General features: G+C 36.9%; 1 protein-coding gene across 2 annotated transcripts in view; it reads left to right on the top strand.

Moving 5' to 3' along the window:
- The window catches only part of LOC124291131 (furin-1-like), a 226,591-nt gene that overhangs the window by 173,693 nt on the left and 33,118 nt on the right, over window positions 1-19,780 (top strand). For both annotated transcript variants that reach the window (XM_046728038.1, XM_046728037.1), the window contains exons 8-11: window positions 13,339-13,551; window positions 17,143-17,243; window positions 17,797-17,900; window positions 19,343-19,460. In XM_046728038.1, the coding sequence (XP_046583994.1) occupies window positions 13,339-13,551; window positions 17,143-17,243; window positions 17,797-17,900; window positions 19,343-19,460 (536 nt within the window). The remainder of the gene's footprint in view (window positions 1-13,338; window positions 13,552-17,142; window positions 17,244-17,796; window positions 17,901-19,342; window positions 19,461-19,780) is intronic.

The raw sequence follows: 19,780 nt of genomic DNA, 5'->3' as shown, positions 1-19,780 counted from the left end.
ATTTCTTAGGAGCTGTCCATCATTTGGGTAACTTAAAGGGTAAGTATTAGATATACCCACACTTTCCGAGATGTGCCGCTCAATACCCCTACTGTTTGAGTCGTGTGGCCTCCGAGGCGTTAGCCGTGGAGACCACACGACTCAAACAGTAGGGGTATTGGGCGACACACCGAGGAAGTGTGGGTACATCTGACTTATACCTCACTTCTGGTCGAGTTACGAGTTTATTATAACACTTTATGTTCTAATTATGACAACAAAAATTATTTCTTTTCCATCTGTTTCATTTATATTTAGCCCACTGGTTAAGACCCTCAAATGTCCCGCGTCTATAGTCTGTTTGCAGTGAAACCTACTTATCAATTTCACTTTAAACAAAAAAGTACTCAAATAAGTGAAATTAAGATTGCGAATCTCATAATTTGACCTTGCCAAATGAACATCTCAGAATTATATTCAACTTAAAACAAAATTTGTTTAACAAACGATCATAGTTTCAAATCAATATTATTGGTTTGTACTACAATTTTACGGGGGTAAGCGCTGTAGTTGGAACAGTGAAACAAATGCCCGTCGGTGCGTAACAAGCGTTAACTTCTACCAAACCTGCATGTTCTGGGTGTTTCATTTAATGCGATACCCCATTGTAATACAAACCAATAACAGCTTTGAAACTATGATGGCTTGTTAAACAACTTTTATCCTAAGCTGAATATAATTCTGAGATTTAAATGTTCAATAGGCAAGGTAAAATTATGGGGATTTGCAATCTTAGTTTCACTTTATTTGATTTACTTTTTAAAGTGATATTCATCGGTATCGTTCTCACTGCAAACAGACTATAAGCAGTCGATTGCACGCATGCACGGGCTTGCGATTTCACCGCGATTTTAAACACCAGTTCGGGCGAATGAATGACTTCAAGTAGCCCCAAATATGCGCAATATTATTACTGATAATTGACATTTGTATGGGCAGACCAATGCGCATGCTCTCTGACTTGCATGTGGCATAGAAAACATTTGGAAGATCACACGTTAAGTTAGCCATGGATGCTGAAGAGTGGACAGAGGATTTTCTTTCTCAAATTGACAGTTCGTTAGCGTCACATTTCGACCTGGATGATAAGGAAGATTTTGAAACAATCGAAATCTCAATGTGAGTCCATTGAAATAAAATTATATTTCGCCGTTTGTTGTGTCTTTATTGCTTCGGTATACCCTAGTGAAAAAGTGTAGGTGTATCATTGATACACCTACACTTTTGACAGGTGTACCGGTCAATACACCTACACTTTTAACAAAGGAAACCATGGCAACGAGACCGGAAGTGGGGTATAATGATGGTGTTATCTGCAAAGGCATTTCAGTGATATGAATTTATCTATTTCTGAGGATAGTCAAAACTGGGTATTCTGTTGCACTGACATTATATTCACTGATCAGGCCAAACTAGGTGAAAGAATTAGCTCATCCCAGCAGCAGGAAACACAGCATAATCTTGAATATCATGAAATTATACAAATTGATTGCTAGTAGAGTTAAGACATATACTTTTGTCTAAACCTTGAGGTAGTATAATGGACTGCATGCTTTTACCTCCTAGATTCACCTTTACCTCTACTTTCAGACAACTACTCCACTCTCATTCCCTTCACTTGTTTCTCCCTTCCCGTTCCTTACTTCACCTTCCTCTAGACATGTCAATTCTTCCTCCCTTCCCACTTCCTTTCTTCTTGTTTCACCTTGTACCAGACACCTTCTTCACTTTCTCTTCACCCACTCTTCCCTTACTGCTTCCCATTTCCCATTATATTTTCCTTCTTCCTCCCAAAACCTATTCCTCTCTTCTCTTCACCTGGTCCTCCCCTCAAACACGCCTTTTCCCCCTGGTCTTCACTTTACCTTCCTTACCCAAATTGTTCACCTTTTTTTATTCTTTCCTTCTTCATCTCTCTTCTCCAAGCACCTTTCTTTCACCTCTTATTTCATTAATCACAATTTGCACTCTCCTTCTTCCTTCTATCTGAAATGTATACAAGATTTTCTTCAGTAACAATGGACTACAGATTGCAGAGTGCTGCAAGTGGAAACAGTTCCAGCTATTATTCTGAGAATGACAACCTTGTCCTTCCCCTCAGGGTGTTGCTTATGGTTTGTTGTAAGGATGTACACATCTCACACCATATGCTTCATCAGCGTAAACGCAGGTGAGACTGGTTTGGGTGCTTACCACAGTACACCTAAATATGAAGATTGCTTGTGGAGAGACTGAGGTTTCAGCAGTAGCCTCAAGCTAAATGGGTATTAATATGATGGCATTTACGATCACAGAACAGAATTGATTTGGCAGTGATTTCTTTAGTTTTTGTCCCTCGGCTGTGTATCAATTGCCACTTGACTACCATGGAGCTGGGTTGTAGGAAGTGGGAGGTTAGGAAATGGCAAGTGTGACATTTCATTCAGGAATACAGTTCGCAAGTGGGGAATGTAGGATATGTAGCGAAGCCTGTAGTCTTGAACACATCACTGACGATACAACCGTGAATCAGAAGATGTTCTGTCTGTGTGTCTGGAAAGGATCTTGAAAAGCTGAAATAAGTTATGATTGTGTGAGATGGCTTTAGTCTACACATCTGTGTACCGGTATAAGGGCCTGATGGGAAAACTGTTGAGCCGCAAACAGCAACGCATGTTACATTAAGTCACATCTTTCATTCAATGAGCCTCGTGAACATATGGTGAAAAGATATTGATTAAAGAACTTCAAGATAAGTTTGACAGAATCACATAGATCAATCATTTCATGTCTTGGTCTCATATTCTAAACTAATTAGTTGCAATATAATGGGATGACTTCAACAAGATGAAAGGTAATTATGATTAATGGCCCCATTATTCACAATACCTATAATTCACACAGTGTTGTGTTCTAACGAGGATTGTAAGTTATAGGTAAATTCACAAAGACATATTTCCCTTCTCATCTATTATGTCAGAGCTTTTAACGTTGATGTGTGAAACACAACCAGATTTATGGACAAGTTGCAGCAGTCAGCATCCCCGTGGTCTGAATGTTCTTCATTTCTGTATTTTGACATCATTAGTTCATGTAGGTAGCTTGTCACGTGTAATTGATTGCTATGTGTAATAGAAGTATTTGTTAGTCCTCCTGGGGTTTCATCTTATTCTGTCACAACATGAGGGATGGTTATGGTTAGATAATAGCATAATTATTCAACTGTCAGTTGCTCACCATTGTCAGACATGATTAATACAACTCCTTTCTAGATCAAACCTCCCTCCATGTTTCTTAACCCTTTCTATTTCTACTGGTGTAATATATTTGTGAAACTTTGGAATCTAAAGAGTTGTTGAGAAGGTACCAGATTTAGAAATTTTATGGTTTTGTCTCTACCAATATAGAATGAATGTTGTACAGATCTGACATGATCATGTGATCTTTGGCAGGGTCTTGGCAATTAGCTCGGCTTCCCACACAGAGACATTGCACATTTTATCATTAACAGATATGTTCAAGCAGAATTGGTACCATTCTTGACGTGAAGGTGTGCCGCTAACGTAATGGAGAATTCCTTAGAACCTTCAGTGAATAAGAGCTATGCATCCAGTGGATCATTGAATAAGATAATCATTTGTTCTAATGCTGAAATTTTGATTACTTCATGAAATATTCATCAGGATAAATGTGCCATACTAAAAAGATGTGAGATTATTTTTCATTCCCCAAAAGGACAGAATTTGTTCATTAAAGAAATGCTAAAATGTGAGGTTGTCGGCATTATATTTTTATATATTTTGTATGTGTAGTTTATGCTTTTTAAACAAACAGATCAACACATATGTGTACATTAACAGATTTCCTAGGGAACCACACAATATGAGATGACGTATTCATTTGTAAGGTGAGCAAAGCCAAAAATGCAATATTGGTGATTAATAATGGCCTAATACTTGCTAGCCAAAAACACATTTTGATTCACAATCCAAATGGCCTTAATGGACTGCATTCTCAAACCCGCCTAGGAATCCAGTACTCAAGCTGGTAATGAAAAGAGAGAAAAACAAACCTAAATATAACAGTATGCCTCAAGTCAATACCTAACCCATTCCATTAACACTGTTTTCTAGTGTTGAGGAATTTTTTACACAAAATGTTTCCATTCCAGCAACTACACCTACCACTTCAGAGTGTATGTTGACAAAAGTTGAATCTCACTGACCTTACCGCCATGACATGACCGTGAAACCACAATCAGGCTGTCACTTGTCTGGAATCTCACTGACCTTACCTCCATGACATGACCGTGAAACCACAATCAGGCTGTCACTTGTCTGGACTCTTAACTTCAGCCAGGACTTAATCTAAAAAAGATTTATACCCTTTAAGTGAGTGAGTGAGTTTAGTTTTAGGCCGCACTCAGCTATATTCCAGCTATATAGCGGCGGTCTGTAAATAATCGAGTCTGGACCAGACAATCCAGTGATCAACAGCATGAGCGTCAATCTGCGCAATTAGGAGCCGATGACATGTGTCAACCAAGTCAGCGAGCCTGACCACCCGATCCCGTTAGTCGCCTCTTACGACAAGCATGGGTTACTGAAGGTTCATACTAACCCGCACCTTCACGGGGTATACCCTTTACGTGCGACTCAGTCTTCTATATGTCCTTCCTGGTGTGTTTTGTGTTTTGTAATTAAATGGATCCTGGTCTTCCAGTGGAACTTTAACATCATTGTTTTTGACTCTTCACTAGTTTGACGGACTTGCACTTTAGTGAGGGTTTCACTGTGCTGTGGGTTTTTGTTAGGAGAATGAAACTGGCACCACTCTACTAAAGTAATATTAATACTGTGCCTGAATATATACAATAATAGATATCAAACTGGCCTAATATAGCCCCCAAAACAGAAAGCTTTTCTGTTTTGTGTTAACTTTGTGAAATATTGAACAATTTAAATATGGCATCAGATTATTCAGGTAATTTCCTGTGTACTCAGATTGTTTATGATGCATAATATCTTTTTTCATAAAACATATCCCTTTTCAATTATATGTTTTTCATGGTAATGATTGTTGAAATTGCAAAACTGAGTTATCAAGAATTATGTGTTTTCTTGCCAAAATGTCTCTGGTGCCAGGGATTCAATCTGGCCTGTAAGAGTCGCTGCTGGTTATAATTTTGTATCCAGTAAATCAAGTTTGTTTGATATGTAACTATTTTGGGCAGCTGAAGAAACAGGAAACTACACTATACAGCTGGTAATGCCATTTGATGTTTACAGCAGCCTCCTTGCAAACATGTAGACTGGGAGCTGGTCTGTGAGTTAGTATTGTGTCCAGGAGAACCAGTCTAGATGAATCTGAACCATCAGGGTGCCGTTGTACGAAACAACCTTAGCGCTAAGACTACCTTAAGTCTATGTTAACATGTAGACTGGGAGCTGGTCTGTGAGTTAGTATTGTGTCCAGGAGAACCAGTCTAGATGAATCTGAACCATCAGGGTGCCGTTGTACGAAACAACCTTAACGCTAAGACTACCTTAAGTCTATGTTAACATGTAGACTGGGAGCTGGTCTGTGAGTTAGTATTGTGTCCAGGAGAACCAGTCTAGATGAATCTGAACCATCAGGATGCCGTTGTACGAAACAACCTTAAGTCTATGTTAAGGTATGGGAGTTATGGTCACCTTAGCGCTAAGATTGCTTTGTATAATGGCACCGTGTACTGGATGCCATGTCTCAGTGGTTCTGTTGGCAACAAACAACTAACTTCAGCCTGTAAATGAACATGAAGAAATATGGCCATCTTGTTGTGTTAGATAAGCATTTTAGCTGACTGATAGTAATGAAGTGTCTATTTTAATAGAAGACTGTCATGTTTTGATATGACTTTTGAAGGTTTTCAACTTGGTTCATTGTGTTATCAGAGCAGACAGACGTCTTTGGTGTATTTTTAGACAGAGTACCCCTTGATGTGAAATTCTTCCTCATATCTCCATGGTTTATCTCATTCATGTTTTGAGTCGTGATATTCTGGGATATCTCTGCACATTGCTTCCAACTTGATGATACTGATACATGGTGAATGAATGTCAAGGTATTCATGGCAGCCACTGTAGTTTATACAGTTGTCTGATAAGGCTCATGGCAAACAAGTAAAATAGGAGCATTAAGAATATAAACAAACAGTTGCAGATCAGTTGCAGAACAAGAAATACAAAGATATCCATATGCCTGGCCTGTTGAGTCTTACCTAGCTAATCTGATGGTTAAAGTATGTTTTGTGCCATAAACAGCCTTACTACAATCCCTGTGCCCAAACTGTTGCCTCAAAACTGCATCATGTCAACCTTTCCACCAGACTTAGTGTTGATGTATATGGACATTTCTAACTGAAAAAGTCAATCCAAAAAATATTACTCAAGTTCCATACTTGTGGCTCAAGTCATACAATATTACAAGTACAACTCCTCAACACAACCTGGAATTGTCAAACTAGGGGTTAATATGGTGAGACCTCTGTCCTTAGTCAGATCACCTCCCTGGTTGTCACCATTCACTTTTTTTTGCCAGGCAATCATTATAGCCCCTTCATCTCAGTAGCTTCATCACTAAGTACCTGGATGTGTTCTAACCTTATTAGTCTCTGAATTATTTAATCAAATATATTTGTCCTATTACAAATATTCATTGTATCTTATGTTGACACTAATGTTTGCAGAGAAACAATGTCAAATCTATGTCACCATGAACGTCTGAGAAATAAACGCCAGGCATATGTTCAGTGAAGGACATTAACTTTCCAAATCTGTTGCACAATTTCATCACAAGACGAAGAAGTCAGGAGTGTTAAAGTATTCCTATCTTTGGAACTGAATACTCCAATCTGTGAGGTGGGTTGTCTCCTTAGTTTGAGGAAGTTAACCCAAGATAGAATCCATCTGTCTAGCATTGAAGAAGAACCAAATAATCAGATTGGCTTACCATTATTAAGTAAGGAACGACCTGACGCTGTACCCTTGCTGGCTTTTTCTTTGTCTGTCACATTGAGAATTGGTTCTTGCAGTGTAGCTGTTGATGACTGTCAGGCCATTATGTGTGAATCAACGGACACTGCGCAACATTAGTATGAACACTAAATCAATGCTCTGTAGGGAATTGGTAGGCATGAATCTGTAGCTCACCTGGCATAGTAGTCTTAGCAAGGATTATATTGGTTCAGATGTCTTCAGTTTTCAATTTGGCAAAGGATCAATATAAGCTCACCGAAATGGAGCCTAGTTTGTACAACCCGATGCACATTGTCAGTGCATGTCTAGATGTTACATGTTGAGATACAAATTGAGACATTGTTTCTGTCTCTAGAGTTGAAAATTTATTGGCAGATTTATCCAGATCATTAAACTAGAGTCAGCAGATGGCTAAAGTGTTGTTAAATGACCCGATTCAAACTTACAAGCATTGCCAATTTACTTTGAGCAGAGTAGTTAGAAACTCTGACAACTACAACCCTCTTTATTAGACCCGGTATAAAACGTGCCAAAATTCTATGGTCCCGAACCAAATCCTTATCAGCACTGTGTTTGTCTCAAGCTAGTTAGATTGGATGGACACAAAGACATAAGTTGGAAAGGGTTTCACTGTATGGATCGATATAACCACTGATATGTTTTTATGCATTACATAAAGCTGGCTTTGCTCTTAGTTGTTTCTTTGACGTATAAAAGGGGTTTGAGTATAAGCAGGGGTTTGTCCAAGCATGACCCTAGCTGGCAGATGGGAAAAAAGTTTTTGTTTTATTAAATTCAGAGGTGGATTAACATTGTAATTTGAGACTGAATTCAATGCAGTAAAAAATGACATAACATTAACTCTTCCTTTTGATTTGTCCTGTTATCATTGAAATACAGGTTACTTCTACAAAGCCATAAGTAACCTATCCGTTATTTATATAAGCATGTATATTTAATAACATTTATTGCACACTTGGGCTGAAATATGAGCTGAAATAGCATCTCTGTGAATATCGACCTCTAAGCATGTCGAGATCAATCACTGATAAGTATCTGGATTTTTGTTTCTTTGGGTATGTTATGAATACTATTTCACCATATTTTATTTTAGGTCACCTGGCTGAAAGCTAAGTGAGCTCATAGAATCACTTGAATGTCATAACTTTTTTTGTTTCAATATTCCAAGCTTCAATTTCTAAAAACATTTTTGAAATCCTGTCCTAAAGAATCAGTGGGCACTTGGCTTTAATGTTGTGTGAAGGGTAATAACTTGATAAGATCCAAGATCTAACCATCTTTCTACTACATGGTGTTAAAAACATTCATGCTGTTGAAGTTTATATACATGTACAGACATTTGTTGCTCTATTTGTTGATAAATTGTTCAGCTTAATTGAGTTATGATTGAACTTAGGATGTCTCTGTACACCATGTAAGTAAAATTAAGCTGACTGCTAATCCCTAAGAATATTCGTCAGGGAAGTTTAAGGTGTTGATGTGAAAAGGACTGACCATATACCAGTGTTACATAGAGGATATTATATGAGTGCCCATGTCATACTATATTTACGACACGAGTGCCTAAATGTTGGTATTTCCCGAGCGAGAGCGAGGGATATACCGATCTTTAGGCACGAGTGTCGTAAACATAGTATGATATGGGCACGAATATAATATTCTGTTTATTACCAAAGTCGTCAAATTGAGAAAAATACAACCAAATCTACTTTCAAACATGGGCTTGCTACCCGCCGTCGCCGCATGTAGAACGCAACGTCATAGAAGAAACGTGACGTCAGAGCATTGTCCATGACGTCACGTCACCATGACAAAGTGATATTTTGCCCTATGGCATCGTATGAAAAATATGAACCCCGATATTTTCGCCCTCATAGGTAATAAGTAGAGATTATTACACTTCATTTTTCATATCTTGCCCGATATCATCCCGAGACACCCATATCTGACCGAGGCCATCAGGCTGAGGTCAGATATGGGTTGAGGGATGATATCGGACAAGATATGAAAAATTAAGTGTAATAATCTTTTTATCAATTAATACCTGCCTAAATTAAGATTTTTTTCAGTTAGATGTTGTTGTTTTTTTATCTCTTTGTCCAAATAAACGTTGTTTATAAAAAATAACTGATACAAACAACAAAGACAAATATTCCGTATAAACTCAGAAAACATAGAAATACACCTTCAACATACTGCATCGTTTCGATTTCCATATTTCCTTCGTCCTCCCTCTCCACTAAATCTTCCAGTTGAAGATAAAGACTCTAGCGTCCTTTCCCCAGCCATGATCAAAGGATGATCTAACATGACGTCATCTCTATGTTGTCATTCTTGATGTGACATCATTCGATTCATTACGTTCCGTGACATGTACAAAATTGACGGGGAAGATATCGATATCTTCCCTCCTCTCAGCGGGCAAGATATCGATATCTCGCCCGGGGCCAGATATGACCATGCCGATCCTGCCCATATCGGGTGGCAAAAAAAGTCTATATCAGGGAAAATATCACTGTATTAAGTTTCAGATCGCTTCATGGAAGTTAAAGAATCAAAACTACTTACTAGTTGTAGGAAAAATATGTATATGATTGATGACCATAAAGATTTTCCATGACACAACTTTGTAACATAACGATTTCTTCCTCGAAGCGAGGTTGTGGTCAAGTAACAATAATATTGTAAGTAGTATCATATTGACACCCACCTGCGCTGCCAGGAAGGAAATTGTTATGTTATAAATCATCATGCAAAATCCTATTGGTCATCAATAAAATACATATTTACTAATGTAAAATAGTTTTGATTTTAGTAACTCGGTGAAAACAAACCTAAATACCATTTATCCTCAGACTGGCGGATGTTCCCTACAGGCGCCGCCATTTTAAAAAATAGAAAAATCTGTTAGAATTAATGAGATTATAGTTTGTTTTCATCAAGTTAGAAAATCAAAACTACTTTCTACTCAGAAGTTAAATATGTATTGGAATCATAACCAAACGGATTTTGCATGACACAACTTATAACATAACGATTTCTTCCACGAAGGCCAGGTGGGGGTCAAGTCACAATACTCGCGCGATAAATTTCTTGCTACATTCACATGGTTAATGTCCACTCACCAGTATGTAGATACTAGTCAATGTGCTAGTCTTTATATTTGGTCTTATAGTCCTAATTAGTTTATTATCATACTTGTATGCATTTTGAAAGTAAATAAAAAGCATGCGATCTGCTGATACTTATAGTGAATTTATAACAGAACTGTAATATCTAGACATTTTATAGTTTGCCAATGTGAATCATAATTGCACACACACCCTAGTGTATGTTGTCTGTCTCATTACACTTCACGTGAAAAACAATGATTCTGTTGAATGCTACGACAAATGAATAAAACAAAATGCAAATATTAAAATTAAAACAGATTAAAGTTATAGGAACAATATCAGGCCATTACCTTGTTCGAGGAATGTATCCATCAATATCCACAAAACTGTTCCAAATGATGTGTCTTTTTAACAGTTTAATATACCTAAAAAGTGATAAATCTTTTCAGGTATTGGTGTATAGTCTCATTGGTCACCCAAGATAGCACACCTGGCAACTAATTGCATAATGTCTGCCTTTCTTTAAAAACAGTAATTTAGTTATCCAATAATGGGCAATCAATCAATGTATTGCCGGTTAATCCTTTGAAAGAAGGACGTTGTTTTTACGCAGACACACCGACACGACAGAGTGTATTCAGTATAGATTAGTAAATCTACATACATAAACACTACCTTTTGACAATTCCGCTGTGTAAGATAAAAGTAATTAATCAATCAGCGTGTTATCGGGTTAATCCTTTGATCGATGTTTATAATGTTGAATATTTACTCCAGACACAAGAAATGCCAAATGGGAACCTTTGTCGGGTAATCTAAGTGTGTTACCACTAATTATACCTGTTATAAATTCATTAACTGACCATCAAGTGAATGATGACAAATAACATGTGTAGGTTTATACCACCTAATGTGACAATGCATTGTATCTCAATTGTATGTCCAAGAAGAAAATATGCTAATATAGTTGATTCTAAGTTTGTGTTAATGAATCACAATAAAGTGGTCATGATAACAGGTGCCTATAAATCTTATTTAGTTCATATAGCCGTATACCTTTCAATCGTCATTTCATCCAAATTCTTTTTTGAAACCTTTATACAATCAACACAATTACAGAAAATTCATATTTGTCATTTGGATATGTTCAGACATTTTTATACATGCCTAGTATCATTTTACCACAATACTGAAGAAGGTTGAAGCAGAGACCATATAATATTATATGGTCTCTGGTTGAAGGCACACAAACAACGATGTATTGTTGTTATTTAGGGGTTATTTTTGCCTGAATTCACATGTTATTCATATACTTTTCATATATAAACTATACCATATGGGTTATATTGAAATTCCAGAGGATAAAGAAGAAAGTGGGAATATGGCCTTCATTAACATAGAGAGGGTTAAAAGGTTTCTGAGTGAAGTTAAGGACATGTTCAGAGATATACTCTCCCAAACAATGCTTGATAAAGTTTACATGTGGTTCTTGTTGTCCTCTAGTGCTTTATGGATTTTTGTTGCCATTTGTAATTTTATTGCCATTTGTGTTCTATATTGCACTGCAGAGTAGAATTCGGTCAGGTTATGAATAAAATATTCTGTTTTGTTGTCTTTGGGAGTATTTTGATAATTGGAATTTCAGTTAGTGTGGAAAAATGAATAAAATATCGCCAAATGTGATGGTGTTTATGTTTGTGGGAGTTTGATGCTTTTATTGAAGGATTAGGACATTACCAATACAAGAGCCATTTACTAATTAGGTAAAGAATTACATGTATTTTGCCATGTCGCTTTGACATGACAGTGACACTAGCTTTCTGGGAAGTGAACAAAGTTGAAGTAATTCCAAAATGGTGATTACTGAAGTTAGAAATATCGAGGAATCACAATGTTGTCATTATCAGTAAATGTGTTCCAGTGATTTGCATTGCAAGAAAGAAAAGATCTGTTGTGAATAGTTGGTCCGTTTGACATTATCAGTAAATGTCTTCTGTTGATTTTCATTGCAAGAAAGAAAAGATCTGTTGTGAATAGTTGGTCAATTTGACATGTATTAGCCATCAATTAAACATAGTATATAATGACAGTAAGAGAAATCAAGAAATAAGGTTTTCTGAACCTATTGTAGTAATCAATATGATCTTGTCTGTCTGTGTTAGCAAGGTGTGAATGAACTTGGTACAAGTTGTTGAATATTGTCTAAGTAGCACTTCCTGCAGTTGTAGACAGTTTAGAAATATGTATTGCACAGCTCTGAAAGTTTCTAAGTTTAGCAGTGAATCACAAACAGACATCTACAAGCATATACTGAGATATCAGTGTACTGCTTCAGTAGATTATGATGAAAATCCTTAGAGCACAGTCAGAGTATCTTATAATATGAGCCTGCTGACAATAGTGAGTGAGTTTAGTTTTACACTGCTTTTAGCAGTATTCCAGCAATATCACAGCGAGGGACACCAGAAATGGGCTTCACACATTGTACCCATGTGGGGAATCAAACCCGGGACTTTGGCGTGACAATCGAGCACTTTAACCACTAGGGGAACCCACCGCCCCTGCTGACAATAATCATTATCATAACCAGCTGACTGTTGATGTTTGCATAATGACCTGGCATATCCTACTTACTCTGTTGGTGCATGACCTAGTTATGCCCATACCTTTTGGGTTATATCAGACAATACACTCATAGTTTTAATGAAACTCCTGACGAGGTTGGGTTATAACAAACCTGATTGTTGTAGGAGGGTCAAATCACAAGAACTATTACCATGAGACAATTATAGGAAGCTAACATACCTATACATGTAAACAGAAATGAGCAGCATATTGGTTGATTCCTCTTGGGAAAAAAGAGAAAGTGAAATATTTTAATAATTAGAAATAATAGAAACAATGGCAACAAAACCACAAGAGGAATACAAATACTGGCATCAAGGTGGGCCTGTAAATGATCAAGTCTGAAACAAACAATCAGGGGATTTATAGAGTGGAATATCATCTATGCGATGAGGGTGCCATGGCCATGAGTTCAAGATACTAGAGACCTATTTTCCCTACAGGGGTAAAAGGACGTATGTCAGTCATACTTTTACCAGAGTATGTCATACTATATTTCTGGTGTATATTTTGCCATTACTTCATACCTCATGATAATGTTTCAGGGTCGAGGGGGTCTTGGTTCAATCTTCGTCTGGGCATCAGGTAATGGTGGCCGTGATGGTGACAACTGCAACTGTGATGGCTACACCAACAGCATCTACACCCTGTCTATCAGCAGTGCCACAGAGAATGGAAAGATCCCCTGGTACTCCGAGGCCTGCTCATCAACACTTGCAACAACATACAGCAGTGGCTCTGGTGGAGAAAAACAAATTGTAAGATTTAACACTTAGGTTTTCTCAGATCTGGACCAGCATAATTCTGTCTTAGTATCAAGCATAAAGTCCTAAACCTTAAGTTTACCTTCAGAGAATGTATTAGAGATCTAGAATGTGGAACCTTTCATATTTGCTAGTTTTCCATGTTTGGCACCACTGGCCAGTATATAATATATTTAGAGGTGAGACATTAACTGTAATTGGCTCATTCGCTGTAGTGAATATGTTCTGGAGCCAATATTGTCTTCTCTATTGCATGAAATATTGTGCATTTATGACACTGTAGCAACATAGGTCTATAACAATGATTCTTGGAACTTGTTAATCTGGGCAAGTTTTTCTTTGAATAATACTGCTGTTGTATACATACTTTCACCATACATGCTTCTAATCATGAGGCATCAGTCAGATTGTTTCTCATTTCGGTATTATTGAACAGTATGCACTTGCAATAGACAATCACTGGTAAATGAATGCTCTTGCAACAATCAAAAGAAACAAAATGTGCCCGTAATAGACAATGGCCAGAAAGGGAATCCAGACAATCAACAGAAAGGATTTGCACTTGCATCAGACTGGTAATCTGTCATGAAAAGCAGTTGCCATAGGCAACACTACACTATCAACGAAATATAAACCTGCAACAGATCGACAATCACCTATAGGGAAATGTGCTTACAACAGACAATCACTAGTAAGTAATCACACTTGCACGAGACAATCACTAATAATAAGTAATCACACTTGCACGAGACAATCACTAATAATAAGTAATCACACTTGCACGAGACAATCACTAGTAAGTAATCACACTTGCAGTAGACAATCACTTGTAAGTAATCACACTTGCAGTAGACAATCACTAACCAGGAATCACACTTCCAGTAGACAATCACTAACCAGGAATCACACTTCCAGTAGACAATCACTAACCAGGAATCACACTTGCAGTAGACAATCGCTAACCAGGAATCACACTTGCAGTAGACAATCGCTAACCAGGAATCACACTTGCAGTAAACAATCACTAACCAGGAATCACACTTGCAGTATACAATCGCTAACCAGGAATCACACTTGCAGTAAACAATCACTAACCAGGAATCACACTTGCAGTAAACAATCACTAATCAGTTATCATATTACAGTAGACAATCCCTTATCAGTTATCATATTGCAGTAAACAATCACTAATCAGTTATCATATTGCAGTAGACAATCACTAACCAGGAATCACACTTGCAGTAAACAATCACTAATCAGTTATCATATTGCAGTAGACAATCACTAATCAGTTATCATATTGCAGTAGACAATCACTAACCAGGAATCACATTGCAGTAAACAGTAGTTATCAATCAGTAGACTAACCAGGAATCACACTTGCAGTAAACAATCACTTGCAGTAAATCAGTTATCATATTGCAGTAAACAATCACTAATCAGTTATCATATTGCAGTAGACAATCACTAACCAGTTATCACAATCGGTACTTGCAGTAAACAATCACTAACCAGGAATCAGCAGTAAACAATCACTAATCAGGAATCACACTTGCAGTAAACAATCACTAATCAGTTATCATATTGCAGTAAACAATCACTAATCAGTTATCATATTGCAGTAAACAATCACTAATCAGTTATCATATTGCAGTAAACAATCACTAATCAGTTATCATATTGCAGTAAACAATCACTAACCAGGAATCACACTTGCAGTAAACAATCACTAATCAGTTATCATATTGCAGTAGACAATCACTAACCAATCACTAATCACTAACCACTTGCAGTAAACAATCAATCAGTTATCATGCGGTGACAGACAGTCACTAATCAGTTATCATATTGCAGTAAACAATCACTAATCAGTTATCATATTGCAGTAAACAATCACTAATCAGTTATCATGTTGCAGTAAACAGTCAATCAGTAAACAATCACTAATCAGTTATCATATTGCAGTAAACAATCACTAATCAGTTATCATATTGCAGTAGACACAATCACTAATCAGCAGTAAACAATCACTAATCAGTTATCATAGTGCAATCGCTAACCAGGAATCACACTTGCAGTTATCATCACTAATCAGCATATTGCAGTAAACAATCACTAATCAGTTATCATATTGCAGTAAACAATCACTAATCAGTTATCATCACTAATCAGTTATCATATTGCAGTAGACAATCACTAACCAGGAATCAATCCAGTTATCTTTGCAGTAAACAATCACTAATCAGTTATCATATTGCAGTTATCATAATCACTAATCAGTTATCACATTGCAATCACTAACCAGGAATCACACTTGCAGTTGCAAACAATCACTAATCAGTTATCATATTGCAGTATCACTAATCAGTTATCATATTGCAGTAAACAATCGTTATCATATTGCAGTAAACAATCACTAATCAGTTATCATATTGCAGTAAACAATCACTAACCAGGAATCACACTTTGTAAACAATCACTAATCAGCAGTAAACAATCACTAACCAGGAGTTATCACACTTGCAGTAAACAATCACTAATCAGTTATCATATTGCAGTAGCAATACTAACCAGGAATCAATCACTAATCAGTTATCATATTGCAGTAAACAATCACTAATCAGTTATCATATTGCAGTAAACAATCACTAATCAGTTATCATATTGCAGTAAACAATCACTAACCAGGAATCACACTTGCAGTAAACAATCACTAATCAGTTATCATATTGCAGTAAACAATCACTAACCAGGAATCACACTTGCAGTAAACAATCACTAATCAGTTATCATATTGCAGTAAACAGTCACTAATCAGTTATCATATTGCAGTAAACAATCACTAATCAGTTATCATATTGCAGTAAACAATCACTAATCAGTTATCATATTGCAGTAGACAATCACTAACCAGGAATCACACATGCAGTAAACAATCACTAATCACAATCACTAATCAGTTATCATCATTGCAGTAAACAATCACTAATCAGTTATCATATTGCAGTAAACAATCACTAATCAGTTATCATATTGCAGTAAACAATCACTAATCACTAATCAGTTATCATATTGCAGTAAACAATCACTAATCAGTTATCATATTGCAGTAAACAATCACTAATCAGTTATCATATTGCAGTAAACAATCACTAATCAGTTATCATATTGCAGTAAACAATCACTAATCAGTTATCATATTGCAGTAAACAATCACTATTGCAGTAAACAATCACTAATCAGTTATCATATTGCAGTAGACAATCACTAATCAGTTATCATATTGCAGTAAACAATCACTAATCAGTTATCATATTGCAGTAAACAATCACTAATCAGTTATCATATTGCAGTAAACAATCACTAATCAGTTATCATATTGCAGTAAACAATCACTAACCAGGAATCACACTTGCAGTAAACAATCACTAATCAGTTATCATATTGCAGTAAACAATCACTAATCAGTTATCATATTGCAGTAGACAATCACTAATCAGTTATCATATTGCAGTAAACAATCACTAATCAGTTATCATATTGCAGTAGACAACTGCTATTAAGGAATGCCATTTGTTTCATCAGGTAACAACTGATTTACGCAATGGATGCACTGAAAACCACACGGGGACGTCAGCCAGTGCTCCCCTAGCTGCAGGAATCATTGCCCTAGCATTACAGGCCAAGTGAGTAGTAGCTTTCAGCAGAGAAAGAGTATCCGTATTACCCCTTCTGGATTAACAACAGTATACATCGTCCATTCATCATCATCATTATTGTTTGATACTTTAAGTGGATCACTCAAAGGTCAGTTATTCTGGTGGTATTGACTGAAATATCGGTCACACTAAGAGGTCACTCTTGCTTGACAATGGTATAAGAACCTATGCCAGTGGTGGATACAGCTTTTTGAGAAAGGGGGGTGCACAGTTCATTTTGACCTTTTTCACCTTTTTCATTTTCACCGTTTCAGTGGTCATTTAATAAACTTTCAAGACAAAAGGGGTGAGTGGGGAGGGGTGGGGGTGCGCATCCCCCATCTGGATCCGTCTAAGCTATACCGAATCGTTGCATCATAATATAATAAAGAAGTTGTCGTCCATAAACATCTGACTTTTCTGTTTATTCATCAACTTAAGCTATAATGCCAATCAAACAGATCAAGGTATAAGTAGATACTCAACAATCAAATGTATAACAATACTGATAGATGTACAATTGTGTTCCACTCTGTTGCAGCCCTCATTTAACATGGCGGGATATGCAGCACCTTGTGGTGGAGACAGCCAAGCCTGACCACCTTATATCTCATGACTGGGTTGTAAATGGCATTGGTAAAAGAGGTAAGTCTGTGATAGGTGTCCTACGCACAAGGGGTTCTATTTCACACATGGGTTTTTTGTTGGTCATGGTAGGAGAGTAGAGTTTAATGTTTTCAGCAGTATCTCACAATGTTGCAAAAGGAACACCAAAAAGGAAATGACTTTACATTTTGATCAAGGTTTGGGCTCAGTGTACAATGATGACAATACAGTTGCCAAACTAAAAACAATTATTTCCTTCCTTTAATGTTCTTTACTTGCATCATTATGATTTTTCTCCTGTATTGAGTATTAAAACATTTTATTCAGATATTAGTGTAACATGATGTGAAGGAAGTGATGATTCATAAGTTCTCAGCCTTATTGATAAAGAGTTGTGTAAAAGTGATGCAGAGTTTAAGCATGATAAGGATGGCTTGGAAGAAACCCTTCAAAACCTGACATCAGCAACACCTGAAATGATCCAGAGAATTGGTGATATTGTGATGATTGACCGACAAATGACAAGACATCATATTGCTAGTTCAGTAGGCATTTCCTGGAGAGTGTACATTCTTGTATCTGCAAAACGTTGACAATGAAGAAGAATCTGCTGGTACAGTTCCTGACATTTTCTGACATCTTATAAATAATGCATAGGCACATGTCTTGTGATGACTCAGTTCTGTTTCAAGCTGACCGAGAAAGGTTCTTGCAGTCATTTGTGACTATGGATGAACCTCAGTCATAACAGCCATCAAAACAATGGAAGAATTCGACATCAGTCCAGATACTCCTGCATTGCATAGGGTGTCATCATAGTGGAATATCTTGCAAAAGGCCAGACAATAACTGGAGCATAATATGCTGCCGGTTTTAGAGTTTTTGGATAAAATTAAGACTGAGACATGAGAAGCTTAGAAATGGTCTGCTCTTCCATCAGGACAATGCAACAGGGAACAAATCAGTCATTGTCATGGCTACAAACCAGAGTGTGGCCCTTAACCCCTTCAGCACCCATCTTAATCTCCTGATCTGGCTTTGTCAGAATTCCATCTGTTCCTGAATATGAAGAGAGCTATATAGCTATATAGCTCTAGGCTCTCAAAACCCATTTTGAATGAATGATGTTTCATAGCACCTGTGGAGAACCTTCTGAACAACCATGAGAAGGAAAGAGATGCTAAAAATCTATAAACAAATGTGGATAAAGCTCCTCCACGATCATCAGCAAAAGTGTCAAAAATGTATGTGGAAGTGGATACATTGAACAAGAAATTATGTTAATGTATTGATGTCTTCTATAGCAGACTCAAAGCTCATAAGTCATTCCTTCTATATCATAATGAAACTGATGTTACTCCAGTAGAATATTCCAGAAATAATACAGATCAGGTGCAAAACAATTTCTGTGTATAATGAGTCTCCTTTTTCAGTTTGATAGATGAAACAGTACCTTATCAGAGATGAATTTGATGTTTTAGTGAGCCACTCTTTTGGGTTTGGACTGATGGATGCAGCCGCCATGGTACAGCGTGCCCGCAACTGGACTACCGTCCCCGCTCAGCAGATCTGCGAGATCAGATCAACAGTAACAAACAGGTTTCCGGATCCTTAGTGAAGGATAAAGCCTTCCATGAATTCTTCTCACTGAACAGTTGACAGGGCTGAAACCTCAAAATTTAAGTATCTCAAGGTCAATTTGAGATAAAAACATGGATGGAAGTTTTCCTTTTTTTAGGAGGATTCTTTAGGTTGCATTTTGGCCCTTTCTTCTGTGTCTTATATTGGTAACATTTCTTCAGTGTGTGAATATACATTGAAAATTCTTGAAATTTACAATGAAAGTTGAATGCATAAACTGTCCTTAAATAGAAATGACAGATAACAATTAAGAAATATAAATATAAATAATTATGAAT

This window comes from Haliotis rubra, unplaced genomic scaffold (genome assembly GCF_003918875.1).
Source record: "Haliotis rubra isolate DU_JTF1 unplaced genomic scaffold, ASM391887v1 Scf482, whole genome shotgun sequence".
Taxonomy (NCBI): domain Eukaryota; kingdom Metazoa; phylum Mollusca; class Gastropoda; order Lepetellida; family Haliotidae; genus Haliotis; species Haliotis rubra.
This window is presented reverse-complemented; position numbering and strand designations above follow the sequence as displayed.